This window comes from Stegostoma tigrinum, chromosome 1 (genome assembly GCF_030684315.1).
Source record: "Stegostoma tigrinum isolate sSteTig4 chromosome 1, sSteTig4.hap1, whole genome shotgun sequence".
Lineage (NCBI taxonomy): Eukaryota > Metazoa > Chordata > Chondrichthyes > Orectolobiformes > Stegostomatidae > Stegostoma > Stegostoma tigrinum.
In genome coordinates, this window is record NC_081354.1 from 120,722,434 (window position 1) to 120,745,483 (window position 23,050).

The following is a 23,050-nucleotide window of genomic DNA, read 5'->3' on the forward strand; positions in this document are numbered from 1 at the left end:
GCATACCAGGCCAGAGTTGCTGCCTTGCAACAGCCACAAATAGAGCTGTACTCTCGTAGATACATACTCCTGACGACAGAGTAACATGTATATTGGAACACAAGTAGGTTATGTTTAGGAAAGTGTGTTTTGAAACACACAGAACAACTGCTGGGTTTATGATAAAATAAGGTGTAAATTAGTTAAATATTTCAGGCTCCAGATAAAGAATTTACTGACACAAGTATAATGCAAATTGTTTCTCTCCTGTGCCATAAACTGAATAAATTCTCGTCTTAAGAGAAAATGCGATGTGATAAATTGAAAATAACTGAAAATGCAATAAGTCAAATTACAATTTTAATAAAATTAATAAAATTGCATTTTTTTTTCTCAGAGCTGAGTATAATAATCCATCCCACTGCAAAGCATTCAACAGGTTAATACTCAAGTGTTTAGCCACAAGTTTGTGCAACAATCAGAATATCCCATTATATTACAAAGGTTCTGGATGTGAGTTTCCTCGCTGAGCTGGAAGGTTAGTTTTCAGACATTTCGTCACCATTCGAGGTAACATCGGGTGCGCCTCTGACGAAGCGCTGGTGTTATGTCCCGCTTTCTATTTATCTGTTTGGGTTTCCTTGGGTTGGTGATGTCATTTCGTGTGTTGATGTCATTTCCTGTTCTTTTTCTCAGAGGATGGTAGATTGGCTCCAAATCAATCTCCCATCCTCTGAGAAAAAGATCAGGAAATGACATCACCAATACAGGAAATGACATCACCAACCCAAGGAAACCCAAACAGAAATAGAAAGCGGGACATAACACCAGCGCTTCGTCGGAGGCGCACCCGATGTTACCTCGAATGGTACGAAACGTCTGAAAACTAACCTTCCAGCCCAGCAAGCAAACTCACATCCAGACCCTCAACCTGAGCTACAAATCTTCTCATAACTCGATATTACAAAGGGTAGGTTTGGTTTTCCTTCCGTTAGTTGCCATGCAGCATATGCCCAAATCTCAGAAAAAGATCCAAAAAAATGATGCTAGATAAGAATTCAGGAAACCATTAAACACACATACAACAAAGCCTCAGTTGTGACAAACGAGAAAGTGACTAAAGTTAAATTACCTTCCAACAGGAAAACGGCTTGTTTCCGGAAAATTTTCACCAGCATGTCATCTAATTCTATCTCTTGCAACTTTGCAATCAGTTGTTCTTCGTTGCGACAGACTTTCTCCTGTGCATACAGGCCATCGGGCATTATCCGTTGCTGACCCAATCCAATCAATGCTATTTCAACAGCTAGTGTTAAATAAGATTCCCCATCTTCCAGGAACTTGTGGGCTGGTAGATGCTGATACTCCAGCAATTTCAACTGCCCCGCTGTTTCTGACAGAAAGAAATTATCGCATGATTGCATTAGGTACATGGCACTGACCAAAATCCATGTAAAAATTCAACCATAACTCTTCGAAACAGTAAAACTCTTGTATGGACCTATCCACTACTTCTAAACTGACTGATACAGCCAGGCTGACTAGAATTGTTGCTTTCAGTGTCTGTGATTTTATACCAGAGCACAATTCAGTACCCCCAGGAAGGAAGGAAGGCAGTCATGGTCTGTCAGATCACATTTTAAAAGTCTCACCATTATGTAAAACAAAGAAGTGCTTTCTCAAAAAAAAAATTCTTAGAATAATTGAGGCTCAGTCAGCAAAGCCAGTCTGTGCATCACCTATAAACTATTCCAAAACCTTAGCTACCTATTCCAAAAAGTAGCTTGTTTGAGCAAAAGAAACAGCCAACAGCTGACGGGAAAACAGCACAGAGCCGGAACAGAGAAGCAAAGTTTATTAAATATCACTAGTTTTTTTTTTAAAATCCACATACCAAAACAATTTGCATTTCCTTTCTTGCATAATTCAAAGTTGTGCATTTACATTTTATTCAAATATTGGTGGGCAATTTTATCTGAAAATGGAATTTAAGTCTGCTTGTTTAGTAACATACAAACATCATCAGTTACTTGCATCTCAGGTGAAACAAGGAACTAAAATAACTTTAGGTCATTTACTAACAATCCCAGGTCACAGCACGATTGTGTAGAACTGACAATGAAAAAGCACTGTATAATCCGAGAGCTGAATTGTCAAAGTATCTATCTTCATGGGAGGTTCCAAGAATTGAGGCAGGCCAGCCATTCAGATGTGAAAGCCACCGTCAATAGAGTTTAGCCATTTCTTGATCAGACCACTAGAGGGATCTCACACGGTGAATAAAAGCCGAGCACACACTTACGCAAGCAACTTATGACCTACTTGTCAAATTGTGATAAAAATGTGCTCCAGAGCATTGAATACATCAGACTCATTCTGACCACTCCACATGCCACTCTTTTCCCAGGGGGCCTGAATGAAGATAGCTCTTGCCAGTCCCAGATTTTTTTTTAAACTAACTTCAACTACAACACATCCAAAGTACTTGACAGAATTACAGAATCGTTATGGTACAAGAGACATTGATTCCACCTGTCAATACTTGGTAATAGAAACAAATCTCCATACCTTGCCCCTTATCCCTGCCCACTATTTCAGCACAAAAAACAAAAAAAATCACCCAACGCCCTCTTGAATGCGTCGAATTAACTTGCCTCCATCACACTCCCAGACAGTGAATTACGCACTGTCACTACTTACTGCGAGAGAGTTCTTTTCTCCCCTCATTTCACCTCTCCTTTGTTTGCACCATCACTTTAAACCTATGTCCTCTCATTCTTTTTGTGAGCCTTGTCTATTCTCCAGTCCAAACACAATTTTGAAAACCTCTCAATCTCCTCTCAGCTTTCTTCAATGTAGCACTCACAGTTTTACAACTATGCCAGCTGAGGTCCAACAAGCACTTGTACAAGTTCAACATCACCCACTGAACATGCACGGCGTAAGCTATTCAAGACCAAGTTGAGAAATTTCCTCACCCAAAGAATGGCAAGACTGTGGAATTCTCTGCCATATAAAGTGGTTAAGCAGAAAAGCAGTTGAGGTAAAAACATTAAGTGTTTCTAAGAAGGAATTAGATATAGTCGTGAGGGCTAGAGCTCAAAGGAGATGGGCAGAAAGCAGCAACAGGATACTGAGTTAGACGATCATCTATCACGATTAACAGCAAAGCTGGTTCAAAAGGCTGAATGGTTTACTCCTGCTCCTATTTTCGAAGCTATGTACTCAATAACCCAATTAATAAAGCCACTGTATTAACTGCTCTTTCCACCAGTCCTGCTAACTTCAAAAATCTGTGCAATGACATATACAGTCATTCTGCTTTTGCAGCCCCTTCAGAATTGTTCTCCGATTCTATGTTGTATTTCAGTATTCTTCCAACCACAATGCAACACACTTTCTAGCAGTCAACCTCATCTGCCACCCAACTGCCCACACCACAAACTTGCCAATGCCCTTTGGGAGTTCCACACCATCCTCATCACAGTTTACAATTCTTCCCTCCCGAGTGTCAACTGCAAACTAAAATTGTCCACTGTGCAACAAGATCCAGATTAACATACATCAGGAAAAGCAATGGTTCCAATAGCAACCTGTGGGGAAATCCACTGCAAACCTTCCTCTCACCTGAAAAATGTCCATAGGCCATAAGATTCTAAGAGGTAGGAGCAGAATTAGGTCATTTGGCCCATCAAGTCTGCTCTGCCAATCGATCACAGTCAATACGTTTCTCAATCCCAGCCTTATCCAGTAACCCTTGATCCATCCCCTTACTAAATGAAGAACTTCTCTCCCCAATATACTCGGCGACTTGGCCTCCACAGCCTTCTGCAGCAATGAGTTCAAAAGATTCACTACTCTCTGGGTGAAGAAATTCCTCCTCATCTCAGTTCTAAAGGATCGCTCCTCACACTGATGTTGAGTCCTCAGGGCCTAATCTCTCCTACCAGAGGAAACATCATCTTCTCACACACACTACTCAGGCCTCTAAGCATTCTGGAAGTTTCCTTCTAAAAGCCATTGAGAACAGACAACAGTATTTGATGACCCTCGCATGATAAGCCTTTCATTCCTGGGATCATTCTTGTAAAGCTCCTCTGGACCCCCTTCAACGCCAGCATTCCTTACACACGGGCCCGAAACTGTTCACAATACTTCACATCTAGTCTGACCAGAACCTTGCATAGACTCAGCGGTACATCTGTTCTTCTATTCTAGTCCTCTTGAAATGAATACTAACATTGCATTTGCCTTCGTAACTGCCATATGAACCCGAATGTTAACATTACGAGAATCCTGAACTAGAACTTGTATTTCAGATTTACAAAGCCTTCACAGTTTAGAAACTAGTCTACACCTCGATTCTACCTACCCAAGTGCATAGTCTCACACTTGCCCCACTTCGTATTCCATCTGCCAATTCTCTTCCCACTCTCCTAGCCTGTCCAAATCCTTCTGCGGCCTTCCCATTTCCTCAACATATTCTGTGTCACTTGCAAACTTAGCAACAATGACTGCAGTTCCTTCATCTGGACCGTTAATGTGTAACATGAATAGTGGCTGTCCCAATATTGACCCCAGGCGGAACTCCATTGGTCATCAGTTGCCATCCTGAAAATGACATCTTTATCCTTACCCTTTGCCTTCTGCCCAATCGGCCAACCCTCTATGCATGCCAGTACTTGCCCCAATCACCATGGGCTCTTATCTTGTTTAGCAGCCTCCTGAGTGGCACCTTGTCAAAGGCCTCTGGCTCTCCTCTATTTAACTGGCTTGTTATATCCTCGAAGAATTCTAACAGATTTAACAGGCCTCCCCTTATGCAACCCTATTTTACCATGCACTATCAGGTATTCCACAATCACATCCTTAATATTGGACTCCACATCAGGGGTGCCCAAGGTCAGGCTTGCTGTCTTCTACCTCCCTCCCTTCTTAAATAAAAGTGCTGTATTAGCCACTTGCTGCCCTCTGGAACCCTTACTGACATCAGCGATTTCTCAAAGGTCACCAATACTCTTACGCTCCTCAGCTATCTCCTTCAGAATCCTGGGGTGTAGCTCATTTGATTTAAGCTGATTTATCCGCCATCAGACTTCCCCAGCATCTTGTCCTTAGTGATGGCCACGAGACTCACCCCTACCCCATGAATCTCAAAGTTATGCAATTAGTGTCTTCCACTGTGAAAACAAACGCAAAGTACCTATTCAACTGTATCATTTCTTTGTTTCCATTATTCTGTTTCCTACCACTTCACCAATTTTGCATCCACGTTTCTATTGTCCCTTTCATAGCATCGCCTATAAACTTTCCTCAAGGCTGTTGTGTTATCAGTGGTTGTAAAGCACTTTAGGTCATCCTGAACTCATGAAAGGTGCTATACAAATACAAGCTTTTTAAATTGGCAGGCTATAACCTTCTGAACAAACGAACTCAATGTTGCAGTCTGCAGTCATCATATGCAGGGCTGGAAGTTGAGAATCAAGTGTGGGTTTTTCAGGTGCAGGGGACGAGCGGCGAGGGGTGTTTAAGGTGGTGGTAGGAGGTATACTTTACCTTGATACTGGTAATGGCTCACATATTTCAGGCAGTTAAATATTCAAAACCAAATTAAAGATAAGCAGTACACTTCCAATAACGTAAACTAGTTGAATTATACAGAAATGGCACAGAAAGAGACTACTGTGTCAGACAAAAGAGGAAAAAAAACTAGCTGTCCATTCTAAATTAGTTTTCCAGGACCCAATCCATAGCCTGTCGGTTCCAACACTGCAGGTACCTTTTGAATTCCAGTAGCCACTGTATTGGGATTCAAATCCATACTATCAGAGCCTATGCTTCTAGAGTACAAGTTCAATGAATTATCATTTTAAATTCCTCACATTAGATTTTATGGAGAATCTAAGTTTTTTTTTCCCCCCTGTTTGTCTTTAAAGTGAAAGAAAAGCAAATAATTTGCTTAATGACTCTGCTGTTTCTTTAATCCTCATCATAGCTCATTGGGAATAATGATCACAGGAGAAACTATCAAAGTAGCCTTCAGCCTCATGGATGTGACACAGTGACCACTCTAACCACAGCTTGAGCTCTGAAACTTGGAGCTCAAGTTTCTATAGCTGGAGATTAACATGCAGATAGAAATGGGATTGTAGCAGGGCATAATGGAGTCCAGCTGTGGACAGGAATTCCGAAAGCGGCGCTTTCTACCCACTGTCTGAGGTAAGGATTGCTCCTAATGACTGCAGAAAGACTTTGGAGGGGGAATGAATTCATTGTTATGACCTTTGCGGCAATCAATAACCTAGAGTAGGAAGGTTATTCTGGTGCAGGAGTTGAAAGATTTATTAAAGCTAGGAAGCTTCATAAAATAAAATTCTCTGGACTACCGACTGGGGAAAGCACACATTGCTAGAGGGAAAAACAGTTGAGAGAGTCAGACACGTGGCTACAGCAGAGATCTGGAAGGCAGGACTTGACCTCCAAAGCCACTAATACTTGAGAACAAACTGGGTTTGACATTATTGAAACTGGGCAGGGAGCACTGTTCTGGTAAACAAAATATCTTGGACATAGGGCTTTAAGTTAACAAAGTGGAGAGCTGGATGAACACAGCAGGCCGTACAGCACTGCTGTACTCATCCAGCTCTACACTTGGTTATCTCGGATTCTCCAGCATCTGCAGTCCCCATTATCTTGGACACAACAGCCCTATTTCCCAACTAGCTTATCAGACAAGAGTGGGGAGAATAGAGACAGGATCAAATTTATGCATCTGGTTAAGTCCAAATCTAAAGTTCTTAATCATTGAGTCAGAGTCATACTGCATGGAAACAGACCCACTGGTCCTACTCGTCTATGCCGACCAGATTTCCCAAAACAAAACTTAGTCCCATATCCCTTTAAATCTTTCCTATTCGTGTGCCTGTCTAAAATAGCTTTTAAATGTTATGATTGCGCCTGCATTCACTACTTCCTTTGGCAGTTCATTCCATATACAAATCACCATCTCTGAAAAATTCTCTTAAATCTTTCTCATCTCACCTTAAAAATGTAGCCCTTAGGTTTTGAGCTCCCCTAGTGAAAAGACCTTTGCTCTTCACGCTATTCATGTCCCTCATGATTTTATAAACGTCTAAGGTCACCTCTCAGCCTCTTCCACTCAAGGGGAAAGAGACCCAGCCTATCTTATTCTCCTCAACCTTCCACTCCTACCAACATACTGATAAATCTTTTTTGAACCCTCTCCAATTTATTAATATCCTTCCTGTAGCAAGGCAACCAGAATTGTACACAGTACTGCAAAAGTTACCTCGCCAACATGACATACCAACTCCTGTACTCAATGGTCTGAGCAATGAAGGCAAGTGTGCCAGACAGCTTAAATTCAAACACAGAAGTCTCGAATAGGCAGAGTCCTTGAATATTTTTGAGGCAAAAATGGATAGATTCTTGACAAAAGCAAGCGGCTGGAAGACTATTGGGTTAGAAAATGTGGAGTAATCAGATCAGCCATGACCTTATTAAATAGTGGAGCAGCCTCAAGAGGAGACTGAGCCCTGCTCGTAATTTCTTCAGAGGCAACAACTGAAAGAATTATGGGGAATAAGGAAACAATAGAAGCATTAAACAAATACTTCGTTTTTTAAAAAAAAACTGTGAAGACAGACAGAACTGGAATGGAAGGTTTGAGTTATAAGGACAGACTAAATAGGTTGGGACTTTTTCCACTGGAGCATCGGAGGTTGAAGGGTAACCTAATAGAGGTAAAGTCATGAGGGGTATAGATTAGGTGAATGGCAGGTGTATTTTTGCAGAGTCAGGGGAGCTCAAAACTAGACAGCATACTTTTAAGATGAGAAAGATTTTAAAATAAAGGACACAAGGGGCAATTTTTTTGTTTGAAAATACAGTGGTTCATGTGTGGAATGAGCTTCCAGAGGAAGTGGTGGATGCGGGTATAGTTACAATGTTTAAAAGACAAGTGCATGAAGAAATGTTTGGAGACATTTGGGCCAAGCACAAGCAGATGGGGCAAGTTGAGTTTTTGATTATGGTCAGCAAGGAGGACTGGTTAGACCCAAGGGTCTGGTTCTGTGCTGTGAGACACAAAGTGACTAGAGGAGTGAGGAACTTAAAGTGGTGGTGTCACTGAACAAGTACTCTAGCAGTACAAGCTCTGATGGCATGGATTTGAGTTATAGCACAGCAGCTGGTGGGATTTAAATTCCATTCATAAAACTGGACATTGACAAAAAAAGTGTGCAACAAACAATATTCCCTCTTAAGCTTAATTTCCTTTTGAAGTGATCAAGCAAGCTACTCAGTTCAAAGGCAATTAGGGATGGGCAATAAATGCTACCATAACCAGATACAACCACATCCCAACAAGTATAAACAAAACACAAAGCTGACAAGTGTCTTGAGCTGATGGGCTTCACCTTAGAAGGAAACAAAACAGAAATTGCTGGGAAAGCTTAGCAAGTCTGGCCAGCATCTGTGAAGGAGAAAAAGTTAACATTTTGGGTCCAGAACCTCAGTTCTGAGGAAGGGTCACCGGACCAGAAACATTAACTGTCTTCTCTTTCACAGATGCTAACCAAGTAAAAATACACCTACCATTCACCTAAGCTGTACCCCTCATGACTTTACCTCTATTAGGTTACCCTTCAACCTGCAATGCTCCAGTGAAAAAAGGTCCCAATTGCTTTTCCAGCAATTTGTTTTGTTTCCTGATCTACTGCATCAGTTCTTTCACTTTTTATGCATGCACCTTACAAGGGGAGCCTGTCGTCAAGCCAGCAGATACATTGTTTTTAATCTTCATTTACCCAATGGTCAAGTGCCTAGAATAGCAAGCCTGAATACAGAATAGCTTATCGGACAGAAAGCAGTGAAGATGGATAAACAGAACCTAAATGGAATGGCAAGTTAACTAATGGAGTGCTGCTCAGATGGTTGTGAAGCTTTGGAAATCAGAGGGTTATAGACATTCAGTCGAGCTGCATTCAAAATTAAAATTGATAAACCTTTGGATAAGACGACATTTAAGAGAGTTATGCAAAGTGGAGTTAACAAGAGGATGTCCATGACTTTACGGAATAGAAAAAACAGGCCCAAATCAGATACATGGCTTACTCTTGCTCCTACTTTTCATGTCCTTTCATTCTTAACATTGCAACTCAAATTTACAAGCGAGATTACATGTTATGCATCTTCAATTTCATTGCATTCAAACCCTGAGCTCAATAAAAAGAAATAAACCAGACTAGCAGCGGGCAATATTTTGTCATATTATCTATGCACAGCATGGCAACAACATATAGCATAAAAAGACAAATATGTGTTTTTATTGGCTGCTCGAACCCATGCTGCCCGGATTTCACATACCTGTAAATTCAGAAAATCCAGAACTTTCATCATCTACTCTGCAAGCATCCATTAGCGTGCTGAAGAGACAGCCAATAGGATCCAGCGGGTGACCTACCCAGCCTTCAAGATTGGTTATTGTTGTGATTCCTTGATGAAAAGACTCAAGTGTTTATGTTGAAGCAATCAGTTGCTAAACTGTAAATAACTAGCCACCTTCTAACTACAAGATTGAGAGATCATTGATACATCTTTCCTAGGTTTTCCTACACTTGAACAATACTATAATCAGAACAGTGTGACTTCATATTACTAAAATAGATGACAAAAGTGTCTAATTGGTCTGCTTTAGTATTCGCAGGGACCTTCTTCACATCTACTTAATTCAATAATATAAACAATAAAATTGAACCCCTTCTCAAAATGACAAGCCATTCAAAAGTGCCTTTAAAATGTGAAAAGCACTAAGTATTCACTTGGAGCATAAAACAGCATTTGACACTGACCCACAGGAGGGAATATTACCAAAAACCTGGTCAGAGACAAAGGGGTAGTAAGATGGAGGGGTTCAGTGATGGAATTCCTGAGCTTAAGGCTTTGGCACATTTGCCAATGACAGATTAGAATTCACATTGCACGAGGCTAACGTGAGAGAAACACAGATCTAAGAAAGCTGTAAGGCTTGATGAGATTATTGAGACAAGGGGTGTGAGGGGATGACGGATTTGAAAACAGGGATAAACATTTTAAAATTGAAGTATTGTCAGACTAGGAGTCACTGCAGATCATAAAGCACTAGGGAGCTAGGAGAGGAGGACTTGGCATAAGCTGATATCAGTGTTTTGGATAAAATCAAGCTTACATACATTGGAAGAGGCTGACAAGGAAAACACTGGAGTAGGCAAGTCTCTAGGTACTGAAGGTACAGATAAGGAACTCAGTAACAGTGGAAGTAATGCAGGGGTTGAGTTGGGTGATGTCACCGAGTTGGAATTTGCAGATTTGGTGACAGCAATGTATATGGCTGAGAGCTCAGTCTCAGGGTGATATCTGATACCAAGGCTGCAAACTGTCTGGTTCCGCATCAGACCATTCATCGGGAATGAACACAAGGCGTTGGAGGGAGGATGGTGTAGTCAATCATGTCAAACGCCATAGAGAAGGACGAGGTGGAACAGTTTACTATGCTTACAGTTGCACTGAACTAAAAACATGAAATTGTGACAAAGGGTGGACATTTGAAATGTGCAAGTGACACTGTTCCCCCGCTTACCTTTCCTCTGTGCCTGAAAAATTTCGAGCTGTTTTTGCTGTTGTCGCCTCAGTGTATTGACAATTGCTATGGCTAGCCTCAACGCTTCTCTGGGATATCCATGAGATCGCAGCGCATCTACCCGAGCACAAGCTGTAGGGACATGCTCTAAAATTCCAATCGAGTGCAAGGAATTGTAAAAGAGACAAAAAAAAAAGAGTGCAATGACTCCATCTGACAATGATTCAGATCAATACTTGTGGCAGAAGCTCCAAATTTATGGAGCAGCAGGTATTATATTCACAGTCAGGCCTCAAATAGCAGAAATTTGACAAAGTTGCAAAGCATGTAAAATGTATTTCCAGTTTAGCTACATACCGTGCCATAGGGGCCAACCATGAGAGTCAAATAGTGAATTTTCACCATCACCATGGTAACAGTAGTTTGTGTAGAGGTCACTGCTAATAATGTGCTGTAAATGGCTGTCCTGCCAGTGGAGATCACATGCCTCAATGGCTCGTGTGAACACAGTCCGATGAGGCCTATTTGCAGTATCTGTCAGTGAATTGACAAAGTTATGTCAATCGTTTGCATTTTTAAATAAAAACAAGAACAGCAGCTAACAGAATCCAATCCCTTGCAAATCTCTATCGTTCATATACCTCTCCTTGAAAAACCACGTCAAAGCATGCTGTGAACGGACAGACAGAATATGCACATGCCTGGTAATTCCAGCAGCTTTTCATACATTTAAACGTCATTTATGTATATGAAGCAGTTGTGGGCATTATAAAATGCAATGAGTTCTTGTAGCCTCACATCAGCACTATAATGCAACGTTCAAGAGACAGCTCTTGTCAAAAATCAAGTTGTGTTCCCAGGTTAGAAGGCAATGGCAAAGATGGAAACAGGAAATTACAAAAGTACTTAAACAGATTAAGTGAGTGGGCTAAACTGTGGGAGGTAGCATTTAATACATTTCACTTTGTTGCATTAAAGGAGGGAATCAAAAGAAATCAAAAAAGAATATCAGCTTAAAAAAGAGAACAGGAGCTTTGGAGGAGCAAGGGTGCCTAAGCATACAAATGTCTGAATTTGGTCAACCGATTGGGGGGGGGGGGGGGGGGGGGGGGCGTGGCAGGGAAGTAAACTAAAATATTCAAATGTTAGCCCCAAATATAAAGGGGTTGGATTAAAAAATGCAAAACACTTCTTCAGCTGTAGAACCCCACCAATTGAGAGAATTTCAAAAGCTTAACGGAAATCAATAAAGAAAAAAGAAACAAATTTCCTCCATTGGAACAGTCAAGAAAAAGAACAAAATATCCACTTTTGGCTAGGCCATTCAGATGGGAAATGCAGAGCATTTTCTTGCCCCCACAAACGGTACAAAAATCTGAAACGTGATTCTTCCAAAGGCGTGGATGTAGAGACAGACAATCGACAATTTCAAGAAATAGGTCGACATCTTAAATATTTCAAGGGATGCAGAACACAAGTTGATAATTGAAGTTGAGATATAGATAAGGCATAATCAAACAGAATGACAGATCAGGCTCCAGGGGCTGAATGGCCTTTTCTCAGTGCTGCATTTTTATACGCTTACACATTTGTTTTTCCAGCAATCTGGAAAAATGTAGAAATTAAAGTTGGACGTGATAACTGTCAGAGTAGGTTTCTCTGCAGCTGCTGGTATTGCAGCATTTGCACTCTTCTGCAAACTAGGTAGACTGCACATTACCCAGAGCACTCCATCGAACAGAGATCTCCCACTCCTGGTTACAAAATATCTTTTTGTGGTTTATGAAATATTACGGTGTGAAAGTCACTTCACGTGACACAAAATCAAATGGCTAAGTGCTGGGTCTCCCACGCATTATGCCCTATCATAAACTCCAAACTCAACAACAATGAGAGATCACAAACTTCACAATCATTCCAGATTTAATAATTACGAAAATGAAAATGATTTAAATTAAATTATTTTCCTTCAGCCGTGACTAAATCTGGACATCATGATGTGTTTATCTCAGTTGTTCAATAGATAAGCTTGAATCTCCACAAGAGATTATGAAAACAACTTTTGAAATCTACAGCTGCAGCTCCTTACTCAAATAAGCCCTTTTTCTTACACCTCTAACTTCATGTTTAAAATATATATCCACTGAGACTTAAACAACAGTTTGGAGTTTGTTCACACACATTTCTCAGAAAGCATTATTTTCTAGCAGTAAATGTTTGATAAATAATTCCAACTTCACCTTTTCAGAAATAACTTTACACTCATGCCTTAACACTACCTACTTTCTATTCCATAAAAACATTGTTTTTCTCAATTACTGCTGCAAAATCTTCCAAGAGTTTGTGCATTACCGGATTTTACATATTAGAAAAAGGAGCCCCAGGTTGACACAGAACATTACATATTATGAAGTAATATTTTTATAAGTATCACCTTCAAGACCACAGAAGCAGAAATTAAGCCAATCGACCAATCAAGTCTGTTCGGCCATTCAATCATGGCTGTTAAGTTTCTTAACCCCATTCTCCTGCCTTCTCACTGTCACCTTTGATCACCTTAACAATCAAGAACCTATCACTGTTTTAAGTGTACTCAATGACCTGGTCTCTCTTAGCCTTCTAAGGCAATGAAGTCCAGAGATTCACCATTCTCTGGCATCTCCATTCTAAAAAGGGTCTTCCCTTTTCTTTAAGGCCGTACCCTTGGGTCTCAGACTCCCCCGTTAACAGGAAAATCATCCCAATGTCCACTCTGTCCAGGCCTTTCAGTATTCCACAAGTTTCACTTAGATCCCCACCTCATCCTTCTAAACTCCATTCACTATTGACCAAGATTCTTCAAACGTCCCTCATACGTTAAGCCTTTCATTGCTGGGATCATTCTCACGAACCCGCTCTGGACCCGTTCTAGTACCTTCTTCCTGAGACCAAGATTACTGAATACTCTAAATGTGGTTAGGCCGGGTCTTTTATAAAGCCTCAGAAGTACATCCCTCTTTTATATTCTGATCCTTTTGAAATAAATACCGTCACATTTACCTTCCTAGCTGCCAAATCTACCTGCAACTTAACCTTCAGAGAATTCTGAATTAGGATTCCCAAGCCCCTATCACTTCAGATTTTTGAATTTTCTCCCCATTTAGCAAATAATCTATGCTTCTATTCTTCCTACCAAAGTGCAGGTCCTCATACTTTCCCACATTGTGATCCATCTGCCACTTCTTTGCCCACTCTCCTAACCTATCTACATCTTTTTGCAGCCTCCCCACTTCCTCAACACTACCTATCCCTACATCTATCTTTGTATCATCTGCAAGCTTAGCCAGAATGACCTCAATTCCTTCATCTAGATCATTAATGTTTAAAATGGAAAGTTGCAGACTCAACACTAACCCTTACGGAACACCACTTGTTGCCATCCTGAGAAAGACCTTTTATCCCCAATCTGGCTGTGTGGCAGAAAGCAATCTCCTTCCATGCTAGTACCTTGCCTCTAACTCCATAGGCTCTTATCTTACTCAGCTGTCTTCTGGAAGTCCAAGTCAATGACATCCAAAGGATTAGATAACTATGCGTTCAAATTGATTGGAAAATAAGTTTTTAAATTTATTCCTCACCTTGGTTAGCATTTGCACCCTGAGGCAAAGCATTGGTTAAATTGGGCAGCTCATTGCCATGGTTTCCATCCTCCCAGGGACAAACGTCAACACAGTTCCATTTTTTGAGCTGCTTTAGCCAACCTGCTTTCTGTTCAGGCTTGCAATGGGGATTTAAGACTATACACATCCACAGAGCACCTAAGAAACCAAAAGCAGAGACATATTAAAATAATGCCAACAAAACCTCAAATTTTAAGATACAACTCGTGAAAATTCTGCAAAACAAACTGGAAACTTAAATTTTCATCAATATTAATAAACATTGAGAACAAATAGTTCCCAATTGTACTGCCAATTTACATTAACAGCAGAAAGGCCTTTATTTTAGTATTTGGCATCTTTCATTTCTCATTTGAAATTAACTCTGATAAAGTTACTTACAATTGGAATTTAACCAGCTATTAGAATATGATTTTTATACAGAGACATCGAAATAAACCAAAGGCTGAAATAAATCTCAGTGTATAAAACATCTGATTAGCCTAAAGTGAAGAGTGTGCACAAAACGTATGCATTCGCCACACTATATTTACTCAAAATTAAAACTATGTACCTCCTGCTTATTTTTACATTAATTATGTAACTCTGACATAATGTGACATTTGCTTGCCTGGTTGATGCTCTACAATAAAGCTTTTCCTAGCTTTGTAATTAAGAGCTTCCATCTGAGTAAACTCCAGACCAATGTGTTCTGATAACTCTGATCACATTTTCACAGCTGTAACAAACATCACCACAGCAATTGAGACAATCCACAATGCTGAAAAATAAAGTCAGTTTGTCTCCCAATGTCGATGGATCCTTAAAAAAAATTGCAGAATCTGAATCCATCTTGTCAGCAAAAATCAGCAGTTCTTCTCTGATCTAAGTACACCTCATTTTGTTAAGAGCATTTCAACATCTTGAAAAGTGAAGTAAGCAGTCAACAAACAGGGGTTTGACACCATCCACAACTAAGCAGTTCAACTGACTGACAACATCCACTCCCTCCAGCACTGACTGTCAGTAGCAGCAATGTGATCTATGTACGAGATCAACCACAGAAATTCACCAAAGATGTTAGCATTTTCCAAACTCATGACCACTTCCATCTGGAAGGGCACAGGAAACACCATAACCTGCAACTTCCCCTTCATACCATCCTGGCTTGGAAATATAATCGCTGTTCCTTCACTGTCTGGGTCAAAATCCTTTAATTCCCTCCCATATAGCACCACTGTAGTCCATCTCCTCTCTATAGTCCACCCATAGTACATGGACTGCAGTGGTTCAAGCGGGCAGCTCACCACCACCTTTTCAAGGGCAATTAGTGACAGGCAGCAAATGCTGACCAACCAGCAATGCCCTTGTCACAAGTGACTTTTAGAAAACTTGCCTTGACATAGTGTTCAACATAGAATCCGTCACAATCATTCAGCTCCTGGCCTCATTTCAAACATAGTACAAACACTTAAGGAACTTGACCCCATCCAGGACAAAGCAGCCTGCTTGGTTGGCACCACATGCAGTACCTTCTACATTCACCCACTTCACTTCTGACATACAGTAACAGACCGTGTGCCATCCACAGGATACACTGCAAAAAGTCCCAAGGTTCTTAAGACAACACCTTCCAACTCTCAACCTTCCATCTAAAAGAACAAAGGGCAGCAGATAAATAGGAACAACGCCATCTGCCAAGCCACACATCATTCTGAATTGGGAATAGTCTTGCTTAAGCTTTGCCAGGTCAAATACTAACAGTACCGTAGGCATCCCACACATCACATGGACTGCAGCCGCTCACCACCACCACCTCTAGAGCAATGAGGAACAAATGCTTGCCCAGCCAGCAAAACCCACTAATGAATAAAAGTAGGGTCACCACACAGTGTTAACTCTTTCTTCCCTTCACAGATGCTGCCAGACCTGCTGAGCTTTTTCAGCAATTTCTGTTTTAGTTCCTGTAAAATAAAGTTTTGTTCAAACAACAGAAATGTTGGCACTACGAGTCAGATGTGGTTTCCACACCACCTTGTCACAACATGAAGCCATCAGGGCAGAAGTATTGAACTAAACATACTTCAAAATAATTACAATGAAATGACTTTCCAAAGCAAACATTCCAAAAGAAACAAAAAAAAACAACATACAGCCAGAATAATTTACTATTACAATTAATAAAGATCAATTTTTGAGCCAGTCAACCTCACAATAAATGGTTTCAAAGGAGATCTAAACTAACCAAACCATTTTTCATTCATCATTTCCTGGTTAATAACGAGTGTTTGCACAGGCATACAACAGTGTGGGCATCAGGAAACAAACTTATGAATAATAACACTACATTCATCCACAGAATGATTTCAAAGCCTACAGCTCAAATGTAATGAAAAAAATTGCACAAATTTTAATTTTGAGAGACTGGGAAATGGACATTGCAGCCTTGGCTCACACCCCCATTCACCACAACACAGACTTCTAAATAATTAATCCACGCTTGACAATGTGCAGATCAGACATTGCTAATGCACACCTATTTAAGGCTACAACTGCCACAAATTCAGACAGACTGTCACAACCACACGCCAATTACTACTGCAGCCTCTGTGCAGCTAAAATGCACTTGCCTAAACAGAAACAAACAGTGTGGGGGGTAAAGCAAATGACTCACTCTCATTGTATTAATGGATTCATGACTAAATGAAGTAAATTGATTTTGATTATACAATGCATGCATAATTCTGGCAGTAAAAAAAACTTCTATTTCATTGTTAGTTTTCACAATGAGTCCAATTACATGGCCACACCATTTAGCTTTGTATCCAGGATAATTTATAGAGTTGAACTTGTGTCTGACTGGTACATATGACAATCTTTTAAGTATTCAAATATCAATATTCAAATTAAATAACGAGACACTAACTTGCACAGCGCTATGCAATTTAATATTCATGCCACTGGGGAAACAGTAGGAATAAATTATTTTTTAAAAATTGTGAAATAATTCCATTTCAGCAATAATTCTAATAAAGTTTACAAGTTCATCACAAGTGTGTGACTTGTCAATTGTTTAGTTGTAAACAGTTATACTTTTGAAATTATTCCTTGGATTGACAAGTTCCCTGTAACACTGGCCATATCTTGCTGCATAGGCCTTCCCTTGTTCAGTCAACTTCAAATTTATCTTTTAACAATTGGTAACGTGCAAATAAATATGAAGTGACATGTGCGAAGCATGATGCAGGAGATGAGTCTTAAAGAGATTCTTAAAGCAGTAGATGAAGCAGGTGAGCAGGAAATTTTAAAGATTAAGAACCAACCACTGAAGATCGTCAGACAATGGGTTGGAGGGTTGTATGAATATAGAATAGGAACAAAAAGGGAATAAGGGAGATCATGAAAGGGTGCAACTGGATGCAGTCAGTCACAGAGCTTTAGTGGGGGAGGTGGGAGGAGAAAAAGAAAGAGGATTAAATAAAGGGAGGCGGTTTCAATTTAAAGTCTTCACCCTGGTGTTTAAAATAAAGAGGAGAGTGACAAACGCAGGTCAGCAAGGACATGTATGATAGGCTTGGTTTGGTTTACGACATGACAAGGCAACAAAGTTCAAATGTCTGCAGTTACTTCGAGTCAAAGTCTTGGAGATAACAGAGCCAATAAAAATATTTCCATGGTTTTATCACCGATGACAAAGGTAGGCAATATCAACGGCATCTCAGTGATAGAGAGCATTTGTAGTGCAGGCTGTGGATGAGGTTGCAGACGAGGTTGTAGACTTGTGCCCCAAGCCGATGTGTTTTGTTGCAGACATTTCATCACCCTGCTAGGTGACATGGTCAGTGCACCTCTGGTGAAGTGGTGGCATTCTGTCCTGCTTATTTATTATATGCCTCAGTTTTCTGGGTGGTTGGCCAACCATCATGTAACTAACAAGCAGGACAGAACTCCAATGCTTCACTGGAGGCACACTGACAATGATACCAAGCAGGGTGATGAAACATCTGCAATCAAACACACCATCCTGGTGAGCAAGTCTACAAGCTCAGGGGATTTGGAGTTAGAGGTGCAGCTTGGTGTTGGTCACGCCACCTTGCATCTTATAACAGGTGGCACGAACTGGGCAATGAGCTTCCGTGGTACTTTCAGTTAAAGTTCCACGTATGGTTAGAGAAGGTTCAATTTGAATAAGAATGATGATAATCCCCATCACCATGCAACAATGTGGTTTATTTCAGGAATTCATGAGACTAATAGCAGTATTTGTGGCATTTCGGTTACCAATGATTCTAAAGGCAACTTTATTACATCCTTTTTGATACCAAATAAATAAAGGTTTCAGGGTAACTACCCACTCACCAAACTACAAGAGTATAGTTGAAATACTACAGCAACATTGCCCACTAACCATTTACCACCAATCAGCTTGATTTTTTTCGAAGACAAAGCTTGATCATGTGCAGCAGGCAAGCTCTCAGTGCACAACCTCAAAGACATGAAGCAGCACAGTACGGATTCTGGGTCCTCAGATGAATGAACGTTTGATTTTTTTTGTCCTAATTCACTCCCTTATTGAATTAAACTTTGATGTATTGGTCTTGACATCTGCTTCAAGCTGATTGTATTGTGTATGATACTTTAATCACTCCCTGTGCATTTTACAGTGGCTGCCTGATTAATGCAATAGATTACCTGGGCGATCTAAGGCAAGTGGGAATCATTACCCTTCCCCAAACCATACTTCTTTCATTCGTTAAAAGCAGGCTACATACTGAATGAAAAACAACCCAAGCTGAAGTAAATTAACAGACTTCTTGAAAATGTTTTTTCACATGGCATACCAAAATGTGTGAGAGAAGATGCATTTGTTTTTAAGCTATTGAAGTTATGGGGCTTGGTTTGCAAGAATGGAAGAAAGATGTGGTGCAGAATCACAAATAAAACACCTATGATTATTCTTTGTCCTATGTTGCAAAACGAAGTCAAAACAATTTATCCAAATTCACAACGGACTTTGGCTAAAGAAAAATGGGAATCGACAGACATAGATGAAGTGAAATCAGATCAAAAATTGCCTATGGAACTGAATTACGGTTAGTCCCTGCTGTGAAATTTTTTTTGCTCAAGTGATTCTACAAAATAAAATTACAGTTAAAATAAAAAGCAAGTGAAAATTGAGGAATGTTAACTAATGTATCCTGAGGGTGGGATTTTGGCTGGGATTTCCAATGTTTGTTAGGGCAGAGTCAGTCTACCATTAAATTTGTTATTATAATCTCTGTGTTGACAAACTGTTTGGGGGTCCATCACTGAAGTATAGCAGACACTCATCTAAATATTCTTCCACCTCAGTGGTTTCATCAGATTAAGCATCAGGAATTTACGAGTTTCAGCTTTATTAGGCCTTCATGAGAATGGCCCAGCTTTGATAACAGGAGCTGCTCTTAGGAATGACATGGAAAATGATTCTTTCATATTACATCACAGCAATAAACAGTTGTTTTGCAGTACTATTTAAAACGCGTCTTTTATTTAACTCTTTTGCTAGCTATTTCTTCATGAGCATTCTGATCCTACCACCACACAGATTGTATTTACGTCAAAAAGAAAACGTTTAAATGATTTTCCTAGTTATCTTAACACAAGGACATCAGAACATAGCACGCCTGTGTTGATGGCAAATGGGGAATTCTGCCTGAAATATAAACCTCACATTCAAATGGACTATCTTCAGAGAGGAAAGTACTCATCTCACAGTTGGCTTCTGACAGTGACTCGTGACATTTGTATGCAGGTCCTGCTTTTCCGTATGGCTAAAGGGCTTCCAATTTCATTTCGCAGCCAGAAGCCGGCAGGAACACCAATTAACTTGCAGATCCCATTTGCTGACGACAACAAAAATCAGCTTCACTGCAATGCCGAGTATCTAGCAGTGCCCAGCATTTAATTCCAAAGCAGAGCCTTGAAGCAATGTGATCCTGTCACTCGTGCACAGAGTTAACAGCCATTTGGCTTACATGGAAAGCCTATTCACTACTGCATTCTACATGTCACCTTTCGTTATTGTACATAATCACAATCCCAGTCATACAGCAGCCACTTTAATCGAGCCTCAAGTCAATGAGCAGGCACTGGAAAAGGTTGCCTTCATTTCAAAGCTGATCTATGGACCCCATACCTCCAGACCAGAAAGCAATGAGAGCTTTAAGGGATCAGCAGATATAACCACCCAAGGCAAGAACCTATTCAATTCACAACATAAGAGTTCAAGAGATAATGGGAACTGCAGATGCTGGAGAATTCCAAGATAATAAAATGTGAGGCTGGATGAACACAGCAGGCCAAGCAGCATCTCAGGAGCACAAAAGCTGACGTTTCGGGCCTAGACCCTTCATCAGAGAGGGGGATGGGGAGAGGGTTCTGAAATAAATAGGGAGAGAAGGGGAGGCGGACCGAAGATGGAGAGTAAAGAAGATAGGTGGAGAGAGTGGTATCAATGTGGACTTCACCAGTTTCAAAATCTCCCCTTCCCCTACTGCATCCCTAAACCAGCCCAGTTTGTCCCCTCCCCCCACTGCACCACACAACCAGCCCAGCTCTTCCCCCCCACCCACTGCATCCCAAAACCAGTCCAACCTGTCTCTGCCTCCCTAACCGGTTCTTCCTCTCACCCATCCCTTCCTCCCACCCCAAGCCGCACCCCCAGCTACCTACTAACCTCATCCCACCTGCTTGACCTGTCCGTCTTCCCTGGACTGACCTATCCCCTCCCTACCTCCCCACCAACCTTCTTTACTCTCCATCTTCGGTCCGCCTCCCCCTCTCTCCCTATTTATTCCAGTTCCCTCTCCCCATCCCCCTTTCTGATGAAGGGTCTAGGCCCGAAACGTCAGCTTTTGTGCTCCCGAGATGCTGCTTGGCCTGCTGTGTTCATCCAGCCTCACATTTTATTATAAGAGTTCAATGCAGGTTGCACCAAGATTAAGGTCAATAGCTTCTTTATTCTTAGAGATTTTGCCCAAATAACCTCAGAACGATTATTGAAGGGGGAGCATTACAACAAGGTTGCCACTGCTACTAAAAAACTCTTGTAGCATTTTACTTCTGGAAAAAATAATGCTGTTGTGCATGATTATTATGCTTCCTCACGAGTCAATTGTAAGAAGATCTAAGTCCCTTCACCCCAAGATGCTTCAATTTAAAATGATCCTTTTTTTAAAAATTCCTTTCTCAAAAAAAAAATACCAATCCACAGACACGTCCCCAGACTAAAGTTAATTTTAAACTTCAAGGATTCAGAAGATGCACGAGAACGGCTGACAGTGACACAAGCCTCAACATAATGGAGCACATTCCTCAATTGCTGAGCACAATCACAAGCTTAGAATTTTCAGATTCTTCACTATGAACATAGACATGGCATTCTGTGGATGTGCACAACAAATCTGACAGTGCTAATCAATGCCAAAATACTTTTGGAAATATCATAATTATCTAGAAACAGTCCATCAACAGTATCTTTTAGTGATGACAATTTGTGATATATTACTATTATCTGGAAACTTGGAGGACGGATCAAATGTGGAAAGATGCCTGAACATTGTTGCACATCTTCAGTGAGAACCGAGAGGTGGAAGTGGGTGGGGGGGGGGGGGGGCGACAATGTCAGGCCTGTTGCAGCAGGGTTACAGCTATTTCAACTTAGTCTGTGTGCTATGATGGTCATTGTTCCCTCAGAGCTTACGATCCCAGTATTTCAGTTCATGATCTGACTTCGGGTCCTGGTCCCAACTTTGGGAAGCTCTGATCCTTGTCTCGCTGCTACTTGTGCAACTTGCGTATTGCAACATGGCAACTATGTTTCCTGCATTGCAACAGTGACTACTTCTAGTACAGCTCATTTTACCTGTAAAGTGCTTTGAAAGGAGCCAAATAAATGCAAGTTCTTTCCTATTATCAACATAACCATTTTTAAAATTATTTAACAATGCATTTTTACGCACTGTCTCTAACATAAAATCTCAAGCTTCTTTACCAATGAAATTAAGGTAAATGGCTATTTGGGAGTCTGAAGGGGTGACCTTATCAAGGTTTTATAAAATCATGAGAACCACAGATAACGCGAATAGACAAGGTTTTTAATCCACCAAGTAGGGGGGAGTCTAGAACTAGAGGTATAGGTTGAAGGTAAGAGGGGAAAAAATTTAAATGGAACCCGAGGGGAAACTTTTCCCACACAGAGGGTGGTGCAGGTATGGGAGGAAGTGGTTGAGGTGCATGTAATTACAACATTTTCAATACATTTGGACAGATATAGAAATAGGAAAAATTTAAAGTGTCATGGGCCAAACACATGCAAATTAGACTAGTTCACTTTAGGAAACCTGGTCAGCATGGACGAGTTGGACCAAAGGCTCTGTTTCTGTTCTTTAAAACTGCATTATACCAAGCGATAAAGACAAGCAAAAAGAGAAGAGAGCAGAAATATGGGAAACATGGGTCAGAGAATGGCAGGAAAGGGCAGGGAGGAAAAATCCTTGAGATACATTAACAATCAAGGCCAAAATGTTCCATAGACAAGGCAATAAACTATAGGCTCTGTGAATACACCTAGCATCATAATAAAGTAAACAATCATTAACACACATTCAAGTCATTAAGTATAATCCAATACCCATTACAGAGCTGGCTGCAGGGTGACAACGTTTGGGTCATGGACATTAGGGGTATTAAAGCTTTCAAACAGGATGCTTGGTAAAGATGGATAAGTAGCTCTGTTAATCAAGGATGACAT

General features: G+C 40.7%; 1 protein-coding gene across 1 annotated transcript in view; it reads right to left on the bottom strand.

Annotated features, from left to right (window-relative positions):
* Positions 1-23,050, bottom strand: part of LOC125456169 (zinc finger SWIM domain-containing protein 6) — a 198,262-nt gene that overhangs the window by 36,159 nt on the left and 139,053 nt on the right. Inside the window, exons 5-9 of the mRNA XM_048538990.2 lie at positions 14,236-14,415; positions 10,976-11,152; positions 10,619-10,765; positions 9,367-9,495; positions 1,112-1,372 (exon numbers count right to left, since the gene is read on the bottom strand). Coding sequence (XP_048394947.1) covers positions 1,112-1,372; positions 9,367-9,495; positions 10,619-10,765; positions 10,976-11,152; positions 14,236-14,415 — 894 coding nt within the window. The remainder of the gene's footprint in view (positions 1-1,111; positions 1,373-9,366; positions 9,496-10,618; positions 10,766-10,975; positions 11,153-14,235; positions 14,416-23,050) is intronic.